At 46.7% G+C, this 22,827-nt stretch overlaps 1 protein-coding gene across 13 annotated transcripts in view; it reads right to left on the reverse strand.

The window, feature by feature from the left end:
* PTPRT (protein tyrosine phosphatase, receptor type T) overlaps positions 1-22,827 on the reverse strand; it is a 1,163,284-nt gene that overhangs the window by 693,270 nt on the left and 447,187 nt on the right. For all 13 annotated transcript variants that reach the window (XM_021078123.1, XM_021078122.1, XM_021078115.1 and 10 more), the window contains exon 6: positions 8,134-8,308. In XM_021078123.1, the coding sequence (XP_020933782.1) occupies positions 8,134-8,308 (175 nt within the window). The remainder of the gene's footprint in view (positions 1-8,133; positions 8,309-22,827) is intronic.

Consider the following 22,827-nt stretch of genomic DNA (forward strand, 5'->3'; position numbering starts at 1 on the left):
TCTCCAAAGCCATGGAAGGCGCCCTGGGTCCTGAGCCACAAGCCGGAAGTGCCAGGGAATAAATACCTCCACCCATGACTGCTGGGGGCAGGGTACAAATAACCCACCATCCTCATGCCTCAGGAGTCTACACGGAATCCTCCATATGCCGCAGGAGTGGCCCAAGATGCACCCACAGCATCCCCGGGAAGACGGAGCTCCAGGTGTCTACAATGGTCACTTGAAAATACCCCTTCGTGGATTGTCCTTTCTTCCCTGCCTCGCCTCTCCAGATCCCAAATAAATTTCTCATGCTCAAATCTATGCCCAGTTGGCTTCTAGGGGGCCCCGTCCTATGTGCCTCTCATCTTCCCTCTTCTTCCAAACACAAGGTGTCCCTCTCTCTACGGCCACCTGCCTGACAGTGGCTTTCCACTGGGCACAGGCAGGACCAGTGAGAAGAATGGATGGGTGCAGAGGACCCAGCTCAAGGATGTGTGTGCACTACTGCCCACAGGTCCTGGACAAGGGTCCATCAGAGCCCCTGCCTCCTAGAGAATAAAGTTCCAACTCCTATTCTATACAAAAATTCTCCAAATGCCCCCCTCCCAGCCTGCATTTCCAGCTTCCGACATGTCACCCACTCATGTCTCCAATTAGGACTCAAGATTGTCCTCGTTCATGAGGCTATCAGGCCACAGGACACAGCCCCAATGGGACTCTAAGACATCTTCCAAGAGTCTCCCAAACTGCATAAGCTGTTCCACCCTCTGTATTTTCTCAGGTTACATTTTTTTTTTTTTTTTTTTTTTTGCCTTTTGTCTTTTTAAGGCCACACCTAGGGTATGTGGAGGTTCCCAGGCTAGGGGCCCAATCGGAGCTGTAGCCGCCAGCCTACGCCAGAGCCACAGCCATGTCAGATCCAAGCCGAGTCTGCAACCTATACCACAGCTCATGGCCATGCCGGATCCTTAACCCACTGAGCAAGGCCAGGGATCAAACCCGCCACCTCATGGTTCCTAGTCAGATTTGTTTCTGCTGCACAACAACAGGAACTCCTTCTCAGCTTACACTTGATTACAGGATCTACCATATTGGATTTTGCAATAAATGTGGTATAAATGAAAGGGCATGGGCTGAAGCACAGGTAGTCCTGGGTTGGAATCCTAGCTCTGCCATGCATAGGCTGTGTGACCTTGGGATGATCACCTAACCTCTCTGATCCTCCAGGCCCTCCTTTGCGAAAGGGGGGTGCTGACAGCTCATATACCATAGGGTTGTTGATAGTATTTGTAAGATAGCCTAGCAGAGGCCCAGCCCAGCTGACCCTCGGCACCAGGGCTGGATTTCTTTTCTTTTCTTTTTTTTTTTATTTCAAGCTTTAAGATTTTTTTTTATTTTTTTATTTTATTTTTTTTTTTAATTTTCCCACTGTACAGCAAGGGGGTCAGGTTATCCTTACATGTATACATTGCAATTACAGTTTTTCCCCCCACCCTTTCTTCTGTTGCAACATGAGTATCTAGACATAGTTCTCAATGCTATTCAGCAGGATCTCCTTGTAAATCTATTCTAGGTTGTGTCTGATAAGCCCAAGCTCCCGATCCCTCCCACTCCCTCCCCCTCCCATCAGGCAACCACAAGTCTCTTCTCCAGGTCCATGATAGGCACTCATCTACATATTGATAAGAAGGTTCTCAGCCTACGGCAGTTGTTAAATGACATTAAAAGACAAATTTGAGGAGTTCCCGTCGTCGTGGCGCAGTGGTTAACGAATCCGACTAGGAACCATGAGGTTGCGGGTTCGGTCCCTGCCCTTGCTCAGCGGGTTAACGATCCGGCGTTGCCGTGAGCTGTGGTCTAGGTTGCAGACGCGGCTCGGATCCTGCGTTGCTGTGGCTCTGGCATAGGCTGGTGGCTACAGCTCCGATTCAACCCCTAGCCTGGGAACCTCCATATGCCGCGGGAGCGGCCCAAGAAAAAAAAAAAAAGACAAATTTGAAAATCACCACCACCAACAAATTTTTTAGGCTTTAGAAAACTCTTCATCCAGACACATCTGTATAACTTTGGTTGAAGACACCTACGTTTCTGGAATAAGCTAAACCACCTTGAAATCAAAGACACTAGGAAACCCTAAAGCAGGGAGAGAATTAGTGCATTTCTGAGCACTGGTCTGGAACAGGTAGGCTGAGGGGCTGGATTGTCAATTGAGCAAAACCTCAATTACAGCGTAATCCAATGTATACCTGGATACATTATCACAACTCAATCAACAGCTCTTCAGAATTAAGTAATTCCAATTTGCTTCCATATTGATGTGTGTGTCGCCCTGCGAATTCTATATTACCTACACTCAAATTAGGTAGCACCGATGTTCACATCCCAGGACACCACACGAGCCACAATCCTGCCTGCGATAAACACACATGCGTAGGGAGAGACAGAGACCCAGCCTGGGCCTCCACCCTCCACCTGCTGTGGTCGCCATCAGAGAGGCCTTCAGCTCCTGACACCTTTGGGCACCGAGCAGTCCCAGCGTGGCTCGAGTTTTGAATGAATGATGCCAGGAGGAGAGGGCCATGTGGTCAGGTGGCAGAGCACAAGCAGGGCCAGCTGGTGCACCAGTAGTGAAGATAGGAGGGGATTTGGGAAGTCTGATCTGGTGTGAACCTCATGACCCAAATGTTCCCCAGCCCACGTATTGGTCCCTTCTTTTATATTCCTCCTTCCCTTTGCACATGCTCAGCACATGTCTCCACATGCAGGGGATGCCTTAAATAATTTCCCCGGGGCCAGAGGGATGCAGTCAAATTGCACCTGGACCAGGTGTCCTGCCCCACCCACCCACCCAGTTTTTGCCACCTTTCACTTCCTCCCCTGGGACCCCCCACCCAGCCTGTGTTTTCTATTTAACACACACACACACACACACACACACAGGTCAGTGGGCCAGGCCATGTTCTAAGAACTCCTACACCGGCATCTCATGGAATCTTCAGGACACGCCCTGGGTGGGTGGGTGGGAGGGATCATCTGCCATCTCCGTTCCCAGAGGAGCCAGCGGAGGCTGAGGGAGGTTAACGTTCAAGGTCACACAGCTGGGATGAGATGGGGCCAGGATGCAAAACCGGGCATGCCAGCTCCAGAGTTCTTTTCTGTCTCTGAAGTGGAACTAGCAAGGGGAAACGTGGATAAAGGGCTGCCCAGGGATGGCCCTCCTGTGACATCTCAGTGTCAGCTCCCTGCCTCTCGGCCCGCACCATCTGTGTGATGTGCAAACCAGCAACAGGACATTACATCGGGGTTGGGGTGGGGGGCAGCGGCTGCAATCCCACTCCCTGCGAGAGCGCTCGAGAATATTTCTGTTTTGTTTCTCAGATTTTCTCCCTGCCTTCAAAAAAGGGAGATTCCTATTTTTTCCCTTTGTCACTATTTGTTTTTAACAAGTGCAAATGCTTGAGTATTAAAGGATCTAAGCATCTGGCTTAGCCACGGCAAGGAACTCGAAGAGGTAAGCGAATCATCCTTCATCAGATGCTTTCCCTCCAATGCTCTGGTTTTCTGCTTTCACATGGATTCCTGACCCCACACCAGTGAGAATGGCCGTCATCAGAAAGTCTACAAATAATAAATGCTGGAGAAAAGGGAGGCCTCCTACACTGTTGGTGGAAATGTAAATTGGTGCAACTCCTACAGAGGACAGTACAGAGGTTCCTTAAAAAACTAAATCTAGGAGTCCCCGTCACGGCTCAGTGGTTAACGAACCCAACTAGTGTCCATGAGGACGTGGGTTCGACCCCTGGCCTCACTCAGTGGGTTAAGGATCTGGGATTGCTGTGAGCTGTGGGTGTAGGTTGCAGACACGGCTCAGACCCCATGTTGCTATGGCTGTGGTGTGGACCAGTGGCAGCAGCTCTGATTCAACCCCTAGCTTGGGAACCCCCATATGCTGCAGGTGCAGCCCTAAGATGACAAAAGACAAAAGACAAAAAAAAAAAAAACCTAAATATAAAACTACCATATGATCTAGCAATCCCACTCTTTCTGGGTATGTATCTGCAGAAAATCATAATTTGAAAAGATACATGCACCCCATGTGCGTTGCAGTAATATTTATGATAGCCAAGGCCTAGAAACAACGTAAAGGTCGATCAACCAATGAATGAATAAAGCTGCAGTACATGTATACGATGGAATATTACTCAGCCATAAAAAGAATGACATAATGTCATTTGCAGCAACATGGATGTCACACTGAGATTATCATACTGAGTGAAGTAAATCAGACAGAGGAAAAACAAATATCATATGATATCAGGTATGTGGCATCTAATAAAAACGATACAAAAGAACTTATTCATACAACAAAAACAAACTCATAGATTTCAAAACCAAACTTACAGTTACCACAGGCGAAACCACTGGGAGGAGGGAAGAATTAGGAGGGTGGAAATAACGTGAACACGACTGTATAAAATAGATGATTAATAAGAGCCTACTTATAGCACAGGAAAAATCTACTCTATAGTTTGTGATGATATACCTGGGGAAAAAAGAATGGATATATAGTATATGTATGACTCATCCACTTTGAGATATATACACATATAGTCATTTTGATATATATCTATACAGTACATAGATATGAAACTAATACAACATTGTAAGTCAACTATACCTCCATCAAATTAAATTTAAAAAAAAAAAATGAGTTTCTGACCACACTCTCCAGGATGACAGGCTTCCTCCGGCTGCTGCTGCCACCAGACGATGTCCCCATCTTTCATTTTTGTGTGTGGCTTGGGTACCATTTGCTTTTTAAGAGAGAGGAAGAGGTAGCGGGGACAGAGAGGGAGTGTGTGAGTGTGTGTGGGTTGTGTGCAGGGAAGCTTACATCCATGCCTCCAGGAACATGGAAGTTGGTACCCCATTTCAGAGAGCTGTGGCATTACAGGGACAGGGCATGAGTCAGAAGGGCAAGTTGGCCTCGGGTCAGGGGACCCCTGTCATCAGCCCTGTCTGCGGTCTGGACCCTTCTGACAGCGTTCATGGCATCACGACACTGAGGGCCAACAAGGCCACAATCCTCAGGCCCTCCAGGTGCGGCCAAAATAAGCCTGATCCAGCCCTCCCTCCAAGCCCAGCGCTGCCTCCTAAGGACCTCATTTCTCAGCCTGGCTGTGGCTCGTCTCCTGGTCATAAAATGAATTAAAATAAAACCAGGGTGCAGAGCCACAGTGGGGCTAAATGAGATCACAGACGTTGGGACTTTTACATTCAAGGGGCCCAGTTTCTAGCTTATCACTAATTGAATGTAAAAAGGAAAAAAAAAAAATCCAGTGGGGAAATGGGCACTAAAAACCATGATATTCCCTAAAGGATTTCCTCAAGGTGTGATAACATGGGAGCCAGTTCCCAGGAGCACCAACCTGCCATCATCCACCGTGAAAGAGATCTCGGAAGGGGGCCACCCAGCGCCTTCCTTAAAGTGGAGCAGCAAGGGCTGCAGGAGAGGGGACAGAGCAGCAATGGTTCCTGGGTCGCACTGATAAACCTGGTCAGGCAGCCCTCCAGGCTGAACTCTGGCCCAGGACCCACAGCGGGCGATGGACAAACCACCATCCCAGGAAACCCCGGCCACCCCTCCAAATAAAGACAATGATGCTTCACCGTGGAAATCACATCCCCTGTCCCAAAGGCCTCTGGATTTGGCCTTGCACACCTCTCGCACACCTGGGGACATAAGAAAGACTCAGTCGAGTGTTTTCAGGTCCCATGTGTCTGCATGTGAAAAGTTCAGAGCTCTAGCTCCATAGTTCCTCATCCAATGCCGTCATTACCAACCCTGGGCTAGGCGTGCAAGGTGCTGGTGAGACTGCAGAGAGTGTGAGAAAACACAGTCCCTTTCTCTTTTGGGGGGGGTGGCGGGGGTGTGGCTTACCTGCCAGTGTGGGAGGTCGCTGTAAAAGAGGTCTAGTGAGTGTTCTAGAGGGCACAGCCCAGGAATCACACGTTCACTGAGTACCCGAAAGACATGCAAAGGCCACTCCGTCACACAAATCAATCTTACAGGACCAAAAAGCCAAGATACGAGCCCAACATGATCAAAAGGATGGTTTCTTTTATGTATTAATGCCATTCAGTGTAAACTATTTTAAAGACGATTTTTTTTTCCTGTTAGTTGTTTAGTTCATGACTACCCAGTTTGGTTTGTTTTTTAGGGCCACATCTGTGGCATATGGAAGTTCCTGGGCCAGGGGCTGAATTGGAGCTGCAGCTGCCAGCCTACACCACAGCCAAGCAACACCGGATCCAAGCCACATCTGCGACCTATGCTGCAACTTGCAGAAAGGCCAGATCCTTAACCCACTGAGTAAGGCCAGGGGTGGAACCCACATCCTCATGGACGCTATGTCAGGTTCTTGACCCACCAGGCCATAGATGGGAACTCCCCCCGTTTGTTGATCTTCAGCTTAAGTGTTCAGAGAATTACAGTGATGAAATGAATTTCTGCTGAGGCCAACAACTTACTCGCATATCCACCCACCATTCAATAAATATTTCAAGGTTGAGCCTCTTGAAACGACTGACTGCGCAGGTCACAAGAGTCGAACACTGGCAGTCTCAGATGGCTCGGAGTGCTCAGCCGTTGTGCCTGGGGGGCTGATTGGAAGATGCCCCAAACCTCACAGAAGGGGGAGATGGAAAGCTGCCAATCAACAAATACAAAGAAAAAATAAATCATTTGGAAATGTGATGAGAGAACAAGAGACAAGGGGATGTGATAGAATGTGACCACCACGAGTGTGGGGGCGGGGGGTGGTCAGGGGAGGGTCATTCTCTCAGAGAAGATGGCATGATGACAGTCCAGCTGAGACCTGATTCATGACAGGTGGGCTGCACAGGAGAGAGAATCCCGACTGCAGTCTAGTCCAGGCAAGGCTACCATCCCACGAGGGAGGCGAAAAGAGGTCAAGGCTTCACACTAAGCCATCCTCTGACCAAGGGAACCAACTTGGAAGCCTTCTGGGTGATGGAGCGGTGTTTTTACCATCCAACACACTGGGTATCATTCTACAGCGAGCATTAAGATGAACAGCTTCATTATTTCATTCACTAAATTACGCTATATTAAAATTTTAATCGGCGAACATAACACTGGAAAATGACTACATCCATACGCTGCTGTTTTTCAGTGTAAGCTGTCAAACCATTTTTTTTTTTTTTTTGCAAAAACAACGTTGCAACACGAAGAAAAATCCATAAAGATGCTCATATTCTTTGGCCTATCAACTGTACCTCTAGGGAATTTATCCAAAGAAATAATCTGGTTCAATAGAATAAAAATGTTCTCTTCGGAAGAACTCAATTGAGGCATTAATTGTTGCATGCACAAAGGAACGATAAAACAACAACAAAGACACCTGGAATCACGTAAATGACAAATAGGGAGATTTTTAAAAATAGGATGATTCACTTGATGAAATAGTATACAACCACTAAACTCTGCAACAAAGATTATACAGTCTTTCAAAAATGAATAGGCTATCCAGCTCCTTGAAATAAGAAAAGGAACAATGTGCATATTTTAATGGAAAAATATGTCAAGGACACCTCAAGGTGAACAAGAACAAGAAAATTGAAGAAAAAAAAAAAAAAGAATCAGAGCCAGGGTGGGTAGAGTTTTTCATTTCAAAAGTTCCTCCAAAATATTGTCATTATATCAAGTTTTCAATAAAAAGTCCCTCAGGAACAACTGTACTCTCAGAACACTGTAATAGAATGCCACCAAAGCATAGGGACATTGGTTCACTCTTTACTTTAAAGGCAAAAAAAGAAAAAATGCAAAACAAGTCAAATTTGGAGATGTCTTCTATGTTATGTGTCCCATATGCTCTCATACATGGATTCTACATGTAAGACTCAACTTTGAATGACAATGTGATACTACATGATTTTACAATAACTTCCTCTCTTTTTTGGATGTGTGTGGATGGGGAAAATTGGAAATTGGGTCTCATTCTACTGAATGGGTAGAGGAGCAGCAGATGAGAAAACAGGAGGACTTGACTCCTCCCACTGTGCCAGAATGGGGCTGAGGGACCCTGTGAAATCAACCACCTAGGGAGAGGCATGGACAGTGGCACTCACCTTTCACAATCAGCTCAGCGTAGTTGGACACACCAGAGCCCCCATCGGAGCGGATCACACAGCGGTACTTGCTCACACTCCGCTGGGCAGTGTCTGCCACACTGACCGTGGCCGAGAAGCGCCTGTGGTTGACCACGCGGGTGACCATGAGGGCCGTGTCCCTGCCGTTCCACTGCTGCAGGACAGAGCAAGGGAGGGAGAGATGACATTATGACATTCTCTTGGGTGAACCCAGCATGGAAGCTCCATCCTTCCCCATGCCTCTGGGGCCCATGACTTTCCATAGTAAGGGGTCTCATGGCTGGTTTTTGAAAGTGATCTGATGCAAGAATAAACTTTGCTAGGGAGCTTATTCAAGAGAGCCAGTACCTCTTGAAACGGTAGGAAGAGAGGGCACCTCTTCTAAACACCTTGGCTCCTTGCTCCTTTGCATCTGGGGTTGGCACTTGACCCCTTATCCTTCATCTTATTTTCCTTCATCTCTTAAGCAGAACTCCCAGGATTTCCCCAAGTGCAGACACAGGTAGGTTAGTGAGAACACAGTCTGTGAAGGGATAATAAACAGCTTCGTGCCCTGGTGTCCCACCCCCCAGACTCTGAGTTCCCCACTACAGAGACCAATTTGTTTCCCTGGGTGGAGTGTGTATGGGGCTTTTCAATACTTCTCCTTCTTGGTATATACTTCCCCCTCTGTCTGGAACCTCCCGTCTCCATGGAGATAGTCCATCTTCCTTAAACACCCAGGTTCAGCACATCAGCATCTCCAGGAAGTGCCCCTGACTGTCATGCCACCTTCTGGAAGCTCCTCACTCTCTTATGTATGGTGCCAAAGTCCCATGCAGTTTGCCTACAACTGTTTTCCAATGTGGAGGTTGTGAGCAACCCGAGGGCAGGACTTGGCTCTTTTTATCTCCAGCACTGCGCCCTGAAGCCTCCCAACTTGGTAACCATTTCTACCAAGCATTTCTGTCTTTATCACCCTGAATCTTAGACATGATAGTCTTGAGTTTCAGTCAGACCCTTTCACTGGAACAAGTTATAGTAACTGATAGGAAAACAAATGCATGAGAATGCTCAGTAGAGGCACCCTCAGGCAGCAGGCGATTTCACTTCTCTGAGCTTCAGTTTCCTCCTTTAAATAATGGATTTGATCCTGGTGCCTGCTTCACGGAGTTACTGTGATGAATAAATGAGAAGGTAGATTCCGGTGTTAGGGGCATTCTCTAAAGTAACCATGAAAATAGCCAGGGGAAGGGGGGTGAGCAGGATAATGACCCCTCAAAGATGTCTACTGGAACCTAGAAATATATCACCTTATATGGCAAAGGGGACTTTGAAGATGTGACTAAGAATTTTGAAATGGAAAGAGATCTTAATTATCTAAGAGGAGTTACACACAAAAGAAGAAGGCAGGATGGTCAGAGTCAGAGAAGGCCAGGTGGTGACAGAAGCAGAGGTCAGAGTGACATAATTAACAGCTTTGAGACAGAGGAAGGAGCCATGAGCCAAGGAAGGCAAGACAGCCTCCAGAAGCTGGAAAAGGGAAAAGATTCTCCCCTTGGAGCCTCCGGAAGAAGCGCAGCCCAGCCAACACCTTGATTTGAGCCCAATGAGATCCATTTCTGAGTCTTGATCTCCAGAACTGAGAAGTAACAAATTTGTGTTGTTTTCAGTCAGTAAATTTACATCAGCAGTAAGGAATTAGCACAAACAGCAAGGGATTGGTTAAGTGTAAAATCTTCATTTTTCACATTTAGTTTAAATTTTATTTTGATGTCTCCTCCACTATTATTTAACTTCTCCTCTTAATGATGTCAGATTCCAGCAGAACCATAGAGGTTTAAGTGCCTCCCCCAGACAATTTACATTTTTTGCTTTAGCTCCCGCAACACCAGGCTTTCTCTCATGGAAGGATAGGAAATTGCAGGTTGTCTTAGAAAATCTCTGGAAAATAGGCCTGTTGATAATCACACTTGTCATATTGGGAGCAGGCAGCAGCAGGACAGGGACGAGCAAGAAGGCCCAGGGCCATGAGAGGAAATAGGGCTGTGATGGACCAGGGGAAGGAGAGATGGAGGTTATTAAGTTCAGAGAGATGAGCCCAGATGGGAGGGCAAGCAGATGCTCAAGGTCAAGACAACTGAGCTGTCACCCAGGAGCCCAGACGTAGAGATGGGGAGGGATTCCAGAAGACAAGGGATGGAGAGAGGCTCAGGTGCCAGAATATTGTGGCAACATGGAGAAGGAACTGAAGCAGAGAGAAGGTGTAAGAGGCAGAGGTGCTAGCCACTGGCTCAGCCCCAGACAGAGGCAGAAGAGACTGCAAGGGTGGAAAACAAGAGGAGGTTTCATTAAGCAGGAAAGGATTCAGAAAGACAAGCCCCAGGAAATGAGCAGGCTGGAGTGGGCATGGGGGGATTGGGGGGAGAGGTGAGAAATGCCAGGAGATAAAGTGGACCACAGCCGAGAGACAAGGTGGGAGAGTAAATCTTCCCAGTCACAGCATCAGTACCATGTAAGTACAAATGCTAGCAAGCTAGGAAGGAACAGCAAGACAGTGAAGGGAACGCAAAGTCTTGGGAAAAGCCAGAGAGAAGCAGGACACCTATGATGCATATGGAAGCCTGGGGAAGATGCGATCAGAACCCTAGGCCATGTCACCACTTTGGCTTATTGGAAATTTTCTTTTAGCTCCTATATTTTTCAACCATAAGTATACCCTTCCTCTGAAAGCTCAGGGCATACTTTCTGCCCTCTTGTGGCAAGTTTTTCAGACCTATATGGGATGTTCTAAAATGGTTAAAGATATGGCACATATATGCAATGGAATATTACTCAGCCATAAAAAAGAAATGATGCCTTTTGCAGCAACATGATGAACCTAGAGATTGTCATACCAAGTGAAATCAGAGAAAAACAAACATATGATATGACGAATATGTAGAATCTAAAAAATGATATGAATGAACTTATTTACAAAAGAAAAATAGACTCACAGGCATAGGAAACAAACTTATGGTTACCAAAGGGGACAGGATTGGGGGAGGTACGAATTGGGGGTTTGGGATTGGCGTAGGCACATTATTGCATATGGAATGGATGGTCAATGGGGCCCTGCTATAGAGCACAGGGAACTCAACCGAATCTTCTGTAATAACATATGTGGGAAAAGAATCTGAAAAAAAAAATGGATATGTGTATCTATATCTGAGTCGCTTTGCTATACAGCAGAAATTACAACACTGTAAATCAACTTTCTTTGACCTTTTAAAAAATAAAATAAAATAAATCATCTTCTAGCCCCTCTGAGTCAATGAATCAACTGAATAAACTTCCCCAGTGGGTACTGGTGAGGGTGTCCTAGCTTGACACCCTCGCGAGGTCTCAGGAAGCAGAACCTGAGACACTGTGACTTACTGAGTGCTCTCAGGTGAAAGGGGAGGACGGTCAGGCTGAGGAGAAGAAGCCGAGCAAGGACGTGGTGGACCCTGGGGCGTGGCTTCAGCTCCAGGGCATGAAGTGACCCAGAGTCATCCCACCAGGAGTTAAGAAACCAGCTTCTGTTCTCTGTGCCAGCCAGTCACCGGTCACGGCCAGGGGGAGAGGACGACACTGTTCCCATTTGACCAAGAGCACAGTTCTCTGGGGAAGGAGGATTGTGAGTCTGTAGCAGCCAACATGCACAGTGAGCTGCAGTTGGGGCAGTGGCTCACAAAGGATGCTTCGATCCGTTCTGCCTGCACCTTCCCATTTCTGCCTCCCAATCTGGTACTTTACACATGGGGTCTCCTGAAAGCCCATGAGCCACTGCCTTGAGACTGGCTGCTTGCCTGCTCCTGAATCTATGTTATTAAAAAAAAAAAAAATGGGGGAGTTCCCATTATGTCTCAGTGGGTTAAGAACCTGATATAGTCTCTGTGAGGATGCAGGTTCGATTCCTGGCCTTGCTCAGTGGGTTAAGGATCCAGCGGGGCTGCAAGCTGCAGCATAAGTCAAAATTGCAGCTCCGATCTAGTGTTGCCATGGCTGTGGCATTGGCCAGAAGCTATAGCTCCAAGTCAACCCTTTGCCCAGAAACTTTCACATGCCACAGTGTGGGCCCCCCCCCCAAACAAAGAAACAAACAAACAAAAAACACACAAAACAAACAACAAACAAACAAAAAGAACTGATCTCTGTAGAACACTGACAAGGTGGGAAACTGGAGCATGACCTCAGTAACTTACCGATTCCTCTGAAAAGTCACTAAGTCCCCCAGGAACAACATTCCATAACTAGGTTTGATACATATTGTGTTCATTGCAACATGACTTGTCTGTGCATTTATTAAGTACAAGTCACATTAACATGTTCCAGTATTGTGTGAGGCACCATGTTACCCAGCTTACATGACAGAATTCACTTAATCCTTCTAAAATCCCTAGGAAGTACTTCTCAAAGGGTGGGTCCCGGGCCAGCAGCATTATCACCTGGAAACCGATGTTCATTTTAATGAGAACTCCAGGGCTGATATCCATCAGTGGAGGCTATTTCTTGGGACTGAGAGTCTGAGTTGTTTTTTGCCCCGTTCCTTATTCTATTATTAATCGCACTGGAAATGTACTCATTACCTAACAAAACAGAAAATGAGAGAGTGTGGAGTGTGGAAGGTATAATTTCTGCCCAGAAGAATTTACAGGCTGGGTTAAGATTGGAAAGAAATAGCAAAAAGAACAAAACATAAAGTTGAGTACTGAAAGAACATCCCTCATGGAGAAAAACAGGGCCAGCAGGAGATGGGCAAGGCTGCTGGAATAATCTGGAACAGTGGTTCTCAAAGTGTGGTCCCCAGACCCACTGCATTAGCATCCCCTGGGAACTTGCTAGAAATGCAAATGTTCTGGCCCCACCCTGGACCTAATAAATTAGCCAGGACATTTTTGCTTTCACAAACCCTCCAGGGGATTCTAATGCACGAGGAGGCGTCATAAAGGTCCTGTGAACTTTTTTTTTTTTTTTCAAAGGAGGAAACTGAGACAGAAGTGAAGCGCAATGTGGTTTAGAATGGTAGGTACTTCTGGAACTAATCTGCATACAAACCACCTGGGGAATCTCATTAAAAATGCAGACTCTGAAGGCCTGAGTCTGGAGTGCAACCTGACACCCTTCATTTCCAGCAAGCTCCGGAGTATTGCCAATGCTGCTGGTCCATGAATTGCAGGAGGAGCAGCAAAACCCTATACAACTTTGCTTTGCTGAGTGACTGGGACCGAGGTGAACTGATTCCAGACTGAGGCCTTAGCCACATCACCCAGCTGCCACCCAGTACAGGACAGTGCACAATTAGTTACACCGACTCTGTGAGTGTTTGCACAGTTTCAGAGACGTTGCCTGTTCAAAGAACATCAAATGCCATCTTGCAGAAACAGACTGCGAATCGATGTAGTAGATCCCTAGCTGTCTAGGGGTCTTTAAGTCAGAAATATCTATGTAAGGAGGGGCAAAGCATCTTTCGACACTCCTGGCTAACAGACTTTCTAAATATATTATTAAAGGATAATGTCATATGGATAATGATGTCATATCTGATGTGTTACATTAGGCTTGGGTGAGGTTTACTTAACCCATCAGTCTAAAGCAGTGGCTCTCAAACCTTAGCACCCATACAGATCACCTCCAGGAAAAAGGAACCCTCTGATACTCTTGGTGGGAATGTAAATCGGTGCAGCCGTTACAGAGAATAGTATGCAGGGTCCTTAAAAAATTGAAAAGACATTTACCATATGACTCTGCAATCCCACTCCAGAACATATATCTGGATAAAATTATAATTTGAAAAAATATATGCACCCCAATGTTTACTGTAGCACTATTTACAATTACCAAGACACAGAAGCAACCTAAATGTCCATCAACAGAGGAATGGATAAAGATGTGGTACATATACAGTGGAGTATTAACTCAGCCATAAAAAAAATAATGAAATAATGCCACTTGCAGCAACATGGATAGATCCAGAGATTATCATACAAAGTGAAGTAAGCCAGAGAGAAAGACAAATATCATATGATATTGATTATATGTGTAATTTAAAAAAGAAAGGATATGAACAAACTTATTTACAAAATAGAAACAGACTCTCAGACAAAAAAAAAAATAGAAAACAAACTTACAGTTACCAAAGGGGAGAGGGAGGAAGATAAATTAGGAGTCTGGCATTAGCATATACCCACTCCTATATATGAAATAGATAAGCAACAAGGACCCACTGCACAGAACAGGGAACTTCACTCAATATTTTGTAATAACCTGTAAGGGAAAATAATCTGAAAAATAATATATGTGTTGTGTATACATATATATTATATATGATATAAAATAGAAATACACACACACACACATAAAACTGAACCACTGTGCTATACACCTGAAACTAACACAACACTGGAAATCAACCATACTTCAATAAAATTAAAAAAAAATCACTTCCGGGGTGACACAGTAGGTCAGGGTGAGGCTAGACAATCTACACTGCAAACAAATTCCAGAGTGATGCTGATGCTGCCGGCCTTGTCCTCCAAGACTGGAATGCTAATGTGTCATCTCACACCCCTCAGTGGAAAGCAAGGGGCCAAAGAACAGCACAAAACACATGCATGGAAACGTTCCTTAAATCCAGGCTTCTTGCTGAGGTTGAGGGATCAGCCACCATACCAAGGACGTCCAGCCATGGGCCACAAGGATGGCACCCGAATCCAATCCATGCTCTGCTGGCCAAGCAGGGGTCCTGACCACAGGCTGACAATCCACGCAAAGGATGGTTATCTGTTTTCTCTGCCCACTGGCTCTGCCTACCTGCCAGCCTATTTGCCCCAGGGCTGAATCTGCCCATAGGGTGAACCTTTTTCCAATGTATCCACCCAGGGGGCCACAGGTGTTCTATGTTGAACAAAGGCATTTTCTAGCTTCATCAGTGGTCCTGCTTAATCCCATTTTATACCCATGCTTCTCATCCTGGCAACAGTTCCCTTGGAAATCTTTTTTCTTTCTCCTCTTTCATTTGCTTCTCTCTCCCTCTCTCTTAAAACAACTCAAATTCCACCTTCCCTCGGCCTGTTTTGTTTTACATGGCCGGAGATGGCTTGGTCTGGAAACACATCCTCTTTGTAAGAGCAGGGGCTGCCAACACCCACGGTTTAGCATTTCTGACCCTTGCATCCTTCCATCCCCAGGCAAAAGCTCACTATCTTCAGGAACTATCTAGAAAGGAAGACAGGAGGAGCACCTGATGCCATGGAGAGTCTGCTGCTTTCATATCACCTGATTAGCTATCGAGGCATCTATAATGGCCTCACCATTTTGCAATATTCCCCAACCTCTCTGCTTCCCTGCTAGGACATTATTCCCTTCACCAAGAGATAAGATACAGCCTGCAAAAAACAGCTGCTATTATTTCAGAGAGTGCCTGCAGGCTAGCCTCTGATTTATAATCTGCAGAAGTGGAAACATTACCGTCTCTAATACAAGGAAACTGTGCCACGGACAGCACGCCTGTTTTAACAGGCGCTGTTCTAACACCCAGGTCCTGGAAGGCTTCTGTGTGCTGCTCTGAGCTTCCAGCTCACACACACAAAGTAAAACAAGGCCCAGCATTTCCAGTGGAGAATTACTCTAATTGCTCCAGAAATCTCCTGGCTAGAAAATATTTAGGTGAAATCCCCACAATGCATTTGTAATGATTATTCTTTTCATTTCGAGTCGCACTGCTTCAGCAGCATGACATTTGGAAACTTGCTCAAATCTGGCTCACCGATTCTCTTAAGACCCTATTGGTACCTCTTTGGCAGTCTCTAAAGAATAGCTTTTGATTATTCTTTATTAAAAGTTAAAAGAAATAGAAGTGGGCATAAATCATTTTTGATTAGCTGTGCTGAAGGCCTCCCAAGGGCCCAGTGTATGCCCGGCCGACTGCCCATGGCAGGTTGATTTGTGGGTTCGGAGTTCCCGCAGAGTCAGGAGGGTCCTGGCATAAGCCCCTGCGGGGGCCATCAGCCCTGAGCAAAGAGGGTGAGCAGGTGGTAAAAGGCGGGAAACACGTGCCATCGCCCTGTGTGGCCTGATGGCCGTCTGACCAGTTCCAGCTCACCTCTCGGTGCTCTGCTCAAAGGCCACTTCTGCAGAGGGCACTTCTCTGAGACTCAGAATCCTCCCCACTCTCCCTCCTCCCTCCTCAGCAGACCCTTTAACCCCTGGGAACCTGGTCACATGTGTGATGAAATACTCAGCTCTCTGATATGTTGCTAGATGTCTGCCTTCACTGCCAAAACCTAAGATCCACAAGGGAAAGGAGCAAGGCTGCCTTGTCCACACCTCGTTCCCCCAGCACCTGTGCCCTGGGGCTGGGATGGGTTGGGATCAAATCTTGAAGCACAGAAATGAAGGATGGGCGGAGGGAAAACACTGAGAAAGAGATACTAGAAAGCAAAGGAGAGGAGTTCCCATCGTGGCTCAGCAGTATCAAACCCGACCAGGATCCATAATGATGCAGGTTTGATCCCTGGCCTCACGCAGTGGGTTAAGGATCTGGCGTTGCTATGAGCTGTCATGTAGGTGGCAAATGCAGCTCAGATATGGCATCACTGTGGCTGTGGCACAGGCCGGCAACTGAGGCTCCAAGCGGACCCCTAACCTGGGAACTTCCATATGCCGCAGGTGCGGTCCTAAAAAGATGAAAAAAGAAAAAAAAAAAAGAAGTGGGTGGGATGGGGAGAGCACTTTCCAGGTCAGAATTGCCTATGACTCACATGGGACAGACGAGGCTGGGGTGGATGCATCAAGTGCCAATGGATCTGAGAGAATGTAACCTCAGGCAGAGCCAAAGCCCGCCTAGATTTCCATCCCCTGGGTGCCCTAAAGGAGTTGTTTCTTAATCTGGGGCCCCTCTGGGCGAAATTGAAGGAAAGACAGAGTGATGACAGTGATGACAGTGCCATGACTCTGTAAATACACTAAAAACCACTAAATGGTCGAGTTCTTGAACTTTGCGGTTTGCAAATTATATCTCCATAAAGCTAGTAATAAAAGATGGCGGTTTCCTAAGCCTAGGGTTCCCCAGCTATGTCACAGACCTGCTGTGTATAAACCCCACCTGAATCCACCACCACACCCTCATCACAGGACTTGGGGGGGAGGGACGACAAAGGAAACTGCTGCAGACATGAAGCTCATGCTGTCTGCTGGGTGGTAAGCAGTAAAGTCCTCTGTCTCTGACCCGAGTCTCATGTCTACTGCTGGCATCCATGCCCTAGACAGGCTCACCTGTCAGCTTTCAAATGAGGAAAACTCTCAGACCCTTCATAGTTGCTGAGAGGCAATGTCATAGAACCAAGAGGGCATGAAGATTCTCAAGGAGGGAGCCGTCAGCTTCATCAAAGGCTGAAAGAAGAGCCGAGTATGAGGAGGAACAAGGATGGAGGAGGAGGGGGAGAAGCACTCCCATCCCCACCTTTGGCTTTAGCACCAGGAAAAGTACTGGTGACCTTCAGAAGGGCCTCATCTGAAAAGAGGTAGGAGTTAAAGACAGCCACATTTGGAGTTCCCGTCGTGGCTCAGTGGTTAACGAATCCGACTAGGAACCATGAGGTTGCGGGTTCGATCCCTGGCCTTGCCCAGTGGGTTAAGGATCCGGCGTTGCCATGAGCTGTGGTGTAGGTTTCAGATGCAGCTCGGACCCCACGTTGCTGTGGCTGTGGCGTAGGCCGGCAGCTGCAGCTCTGATTCGACCCCTAGCCTCCATGTGCTGTGGGAAGGCAAAAAGAAAAGGCAAAAAGCCCCCCCCCCAAAAAAAAGCTACATTGCAAGTGTAGACATCACATTTGAGAAATATGGCCCAGGGAGTTCCTGTTGTGGCTCAGTGGCTAACAAACCTGACTAACTAGTATCCATGAGGACTCGGGTTCGATCCCTGGCCTCGCTCAGTGGGTTAAGGATCCAGCGTTGCTGTGAGCTGTGGTGTAGGTTGCAGACTCGGCTCTGATGCCATGTTGCTGTGGCTCTGGCATAGGCTGGCAGCTACAGCTCCGATTTGACCCCTAGCCTGGGAACCTCCATATGCCATGGGTGTGGCCCTCAAAAGACCAAAAAAAAAAAAAAAACCAGAAAGAAAGAAAAATAAATGTGGCCCAGAAAGAAAACAGAGCTGTAGGAAGGCAAGTAGAAGGGAGCAATTCAGAAAAAAAAAAAAAATCCCAAAGGTGTTGGAATTTTATCTGTAGATTTGAGTCTCCAATCTCTTTAAGTCTCTAGCACAGTGTAAATGAAAGGTGTGAAACTATGTGCTAAGTAAATTTAATGAATTTTTTTTAATAGGCATTCATCTGTAGGGAAGGAAAGGCCAGCATGGAGATAGAAAGTAGGCAGGAATGTGAGGTCAGCAGGGAAGGAAGATTTAAGAGTATGGCACAGACTCCATTCAAACCCTGCCCCCATTGGGAGTGCCCATCAGTGGCTCAGCAGTAACGAACCAAACTAGTATCTACAAGGACGCAGGTTCAATACTTGGCCTCCCTCAGTGCGTTAAGGATCTTGCCTTGCTGTGGCTGTGGTGTAGGCTGTCAGCTACAGCTTCAATTCAATCCCCAGCCTGGGAACTTCCATATGGTGCAGGAGTGGCCCTAAAAAGACAAAAAAAAAAAAAAAAAAACCTGTCCCCACAACCTGCAAGACTCTGCCCTGTGGGGAACATTTACTCCTTAAGGTTCAGTCTCCTCTTTTATAAAACATCTACCTGAAAGACTGGTTATGAGGATTAAATACATCATATGTTAAATGCCCCGTTATAAACGTCATCCTTAATTTATCCTTATTGTGTGCTTGTGGGGGGACCACTAGCGTTTCAGCAGAAGCCCCACGTGGAAGGGACGCCTGGTGGAGGCAGGCAGAGGCGGGAGCTGGCTCCCAAACACTCGCAGCCCCGGGAGCCAGCGGGAGCCCTTCGGGCAGCGGGAAATCAGGTTTACTGGAAGACTCTGCGGCTGCGCGGAAGGACACCGCTGCTTAGCTTGTCAGCCTCGCTTGTGGCCATCCTGGTGCTGATGGCTTCGCAGCTCGGGCGCCTCTTCCTGTCCGATCCTGCTTGCTGTGACCATGCCCCTGATTTGTCTAAACACATACGCTGCCCCGACTGAGATCTGTGCAGAGGCTTTAGACACACGGCCTCATTTCTGAAGCCGTTCAAACGTTATCTGTTGTACAAACAACAGATGGAGCGAATCCTAGGCAGAGAAGCCTGGAGATCAGCCCTGCAGTGGGGCTGACAGAGCTTTGCCCCCGAGGCCGCGAGACGATCTCACGGACCGCGATCTTCCATAAAGACTGGTGACACATACAAATATTTCTAAACTTCCTCCTTAAGGAACAGTATCCAGGGGTAGGGCGAGGGGGGAGGTCTGAGGGTAATTTTACCCACATCCTCGGTGGGGACCAGCACTGACGCTTCTGTTGGAAGCGCCTTGTGAAGGCACCCACCGGCCTTAGGCTAGTCTGTACCTAGGAAATAGTGGTTGTTTTTCTTCTTTTTTAGTTTCCCGAGGCATGAGGCAGCTTGATGTGGGATCTCCGTTCCCAGGCCAGGTGGGCCACGTGGTGAAAGCCAAAGCACCAGATCTTAGCTACTAGACCACCAGGGAACTCGCATTTTTTTCTCCTTAATAACATTATTCTCTGTGTGTATTAATCATCCATACTCATTTTAGAGTATTTGGATGAAACAGAAAAGATCAAAGATGAAAATTAAAATCATACAGAATCTAAGATCCCAATCAATTATTAGGTGTCTTGTTATAAGCTTCATAGTGTTAAATGTGCATATTTATGCAGGTAGTATATATTTGGGTAAATGTGTGTACACATTTGTTTTTTGATAAAAATATATCAGGCATATTGTTTTAAACTTGCTATATTCATTTAAATACATATTGGGAAAATGGCATTAAATACACCTTAACCTCATACGTAATGGCTCCACTGACTTAGCCCCTTTTGCTGGACATTTAAGCTGTCGTCAGATTTTATCCTATTGAACCCACTTGCATATAAATTTTTTTCCCTGTCTCTGGCTATTTTCATAGATAAATTCCCAAAAGTGAAATTACTTGCTGGAAGAATATGTACATTTAAAGGTGTGAGATAGCTTCTGCCAAATTACCTTCCAGAAAAGATGCCAGATACATTTTCACTGTGCTGCACTGATACTTCTGTCACTACAGTTCCACCTAGTTGTACCCTGAATATTGCTCTCTTTTTGTCATTTTTTTCAAAGGGCTCCCCAAAGTGTAAGCTGCTTTGCTTACGAGACATTCCAGGCAGAATGCACACTGTCTGCCAGCCTGAAAAAAAAAAAAAAACTGCTTTAAAAATTACACGTTTGGATCCCTCAGGCCAACGCATCATATAAGGAATCAGCAAGTTATGAATGAGGCCCTTCCACCGGAGACCATGGCAACACACGCTTTGCCTCAAGAGGAAATTATCCCAGCACAAGATGAGTCTGTTTATAACTTTTATTGGCCTTCATCCGCCTTGTCCCTGGAGGACTAGAATTGTTCTAGGCTCAGGTGTACACATTTCTGTATTGGTCCTGTTGGTTGATTTGTATGCAAAACTGGCACTATAATTCCAAGAAAGCTGGCACCAGCTGATGAGGTCTTCCAATATTGTTTTTAAGAGGGTGCCAAACAGAGGTATGGGCTAGTCTTCCTTCTTTTTATTTTTGGCCCCACCCAATATATGGGAAGTTCCTGGGCCAGGGATTGAACCCAGGCCACAGCAGCCACCAGAATCACTGCAGTGACAATGCCAGGTTCTTAACCCACTGAGCCACAAGGGAACTCCTCGTCTTCCTTCTTAAGCTATGAATTTATGATCTGAAAGAACAAGCAAGCTGTAAAGCCTAAACCCATAGAAAGGAAGGCAAGCACATTCTCTACAAGAAAGGCAACAGGGATTTATTCCAACCCTGAGGCCACCAACTGCTCCCTGCCCACTGCCAGAAAGAAGGGCCACTGACATACTATTCTGAAAATAAAGTCACTACCTTTATTTCCCTGATTTAAAACTGCTGGGCAAAAAAAAAAGTGTGCACAGTGGGTGATTCAGTTATCTCTCACCTTATCTTGGAAGCTACGGCAAAAAAACAGCGGTGCCGGGAAGCGCACCTGCCTTGGGTGATCTGGACTCTTGGCCACAATATACCTGTTTGACTCAGAAAATTCTCAGGCTGGGCCACTGCAGCCCTGTTAAATGGAACAGAACTTTGGCGAGTCTCAGGCTGCTCCTCTAGGAGCTGGAATAAATCCAAAGCAATACTAGTTCCTAAGAAATCCGCCACTGCCTTAGCCCGCCTCAGATCAGGGGCTGCAGCTGTCCCACAGGCGTCTCATATTTTGGAGAAAGATGTTAACCTACTTCCAACTACACTGTTGAATATAAGCCTGGATGTAACTGGCGACGTGGGCACTTTGCCAGAGGGCATCATGTAAACCCTCTACCTCCCAGCGTTTCCTGAAATACAAATGAGGGTGACAACATCTCTGGTGGTTTCTTGAAGCCAGAGTTACTGAATCTATGCTCTCTGCACATGCGGGGAAGGTGTCCCAGGATGGAGATGGATGAGTAGAGGTGGGGGGGGGACCTCTGCCGCATCACCCCACCCACCCCACCTCCTCCCTGTAGACACCGCCTTCCCCCACCATCACCCTGCAACCCGTGCTTTGACACAGAGCATCATTACAGGAAACAAGCCTCTGAAACTCATTCATGTGCCCTCAGTAAGACTGTGGTGGAGGCCGCCCTTCCCTTCATCACATGCTGTTTGCTTTATGAGGACTCCCGGGAACAATTCCTGTCTGGCTTCCGTGTGAACAACAGTTAGAATTTTCCCGAGCAATTGGTACTCATTTATCTTGGGGACACTGTGAACTGTATATCTGACACGTTTTCCTTATTCTGTCAGGGGCCGTGCTGCTGTGGGCTCCACGTGTGACCCCCCAAGAACAGCAGAGAGAACAGAGAAACGCAGGGGGTTTTTTTGCCCACGACCAGCTCCTGGTGGCTCCTTTTGTCCTATCTCGTGTGGCCACACTTATAATTTATGCTATCTTGTCGGGTTTGATGTCCCCTTGTAAGCCACCTGCAAAAACATTCTGTGACATGAGATCTGGTTTACACTGGAAAAGAGATAAATAAGGGGTGGAAGAGCTCTAAACCATGCGTTGCTGTCTTCTTCAAAACTTCAATTACATTCTGCTTTCACATCCTCCCACAGAGAGACCCAAGGTTTGGGGCATGCAACTCGCAACTGTGGCAATGATGCTCATAGAAGGTCTGGAACACCCAAATAAAGACGCTGAAGGTTTAAAAAAAAAAACAAAAGATGCTGAAGGTCTTGTGACTGTCTCTCCTCATTCTTGTGACCCAACTGAGGCAATGCCCTTGAAATGACAAAGCTTCCTGGGGGACTGATGTACCTTAACACTAATTATAATGAAGAGAGCAAAGAGTATTATGTAAACACTTGAGCGACACGTGGAAGTTTCCCGTGCTCCCCTGTGGTCTGCAGGGCAGCCCAGGAAATGGGAGAAGCAGACATTACTGTTACTTTCATCCCCCTGCCCTACTAAGAAGCAAGAAAGAAACCCCTCTCTCTCTCTCTCTCTC

Source organism: Sus scrofa, chromosome 17, assembly GCF_000003025.6.
Source record: "Sus scrofa isolate TJ Tabasco breed Duroc chromosome 17, Sscrofa11.1, whole genome shotgun sequence".
In the NCBI taxonomy this organism is placed as follows: Eukaryota; Metazoa; Chordata; class Mammalia; order Artiodactyla; family Suidae; genus Sus; species Sus scrofa.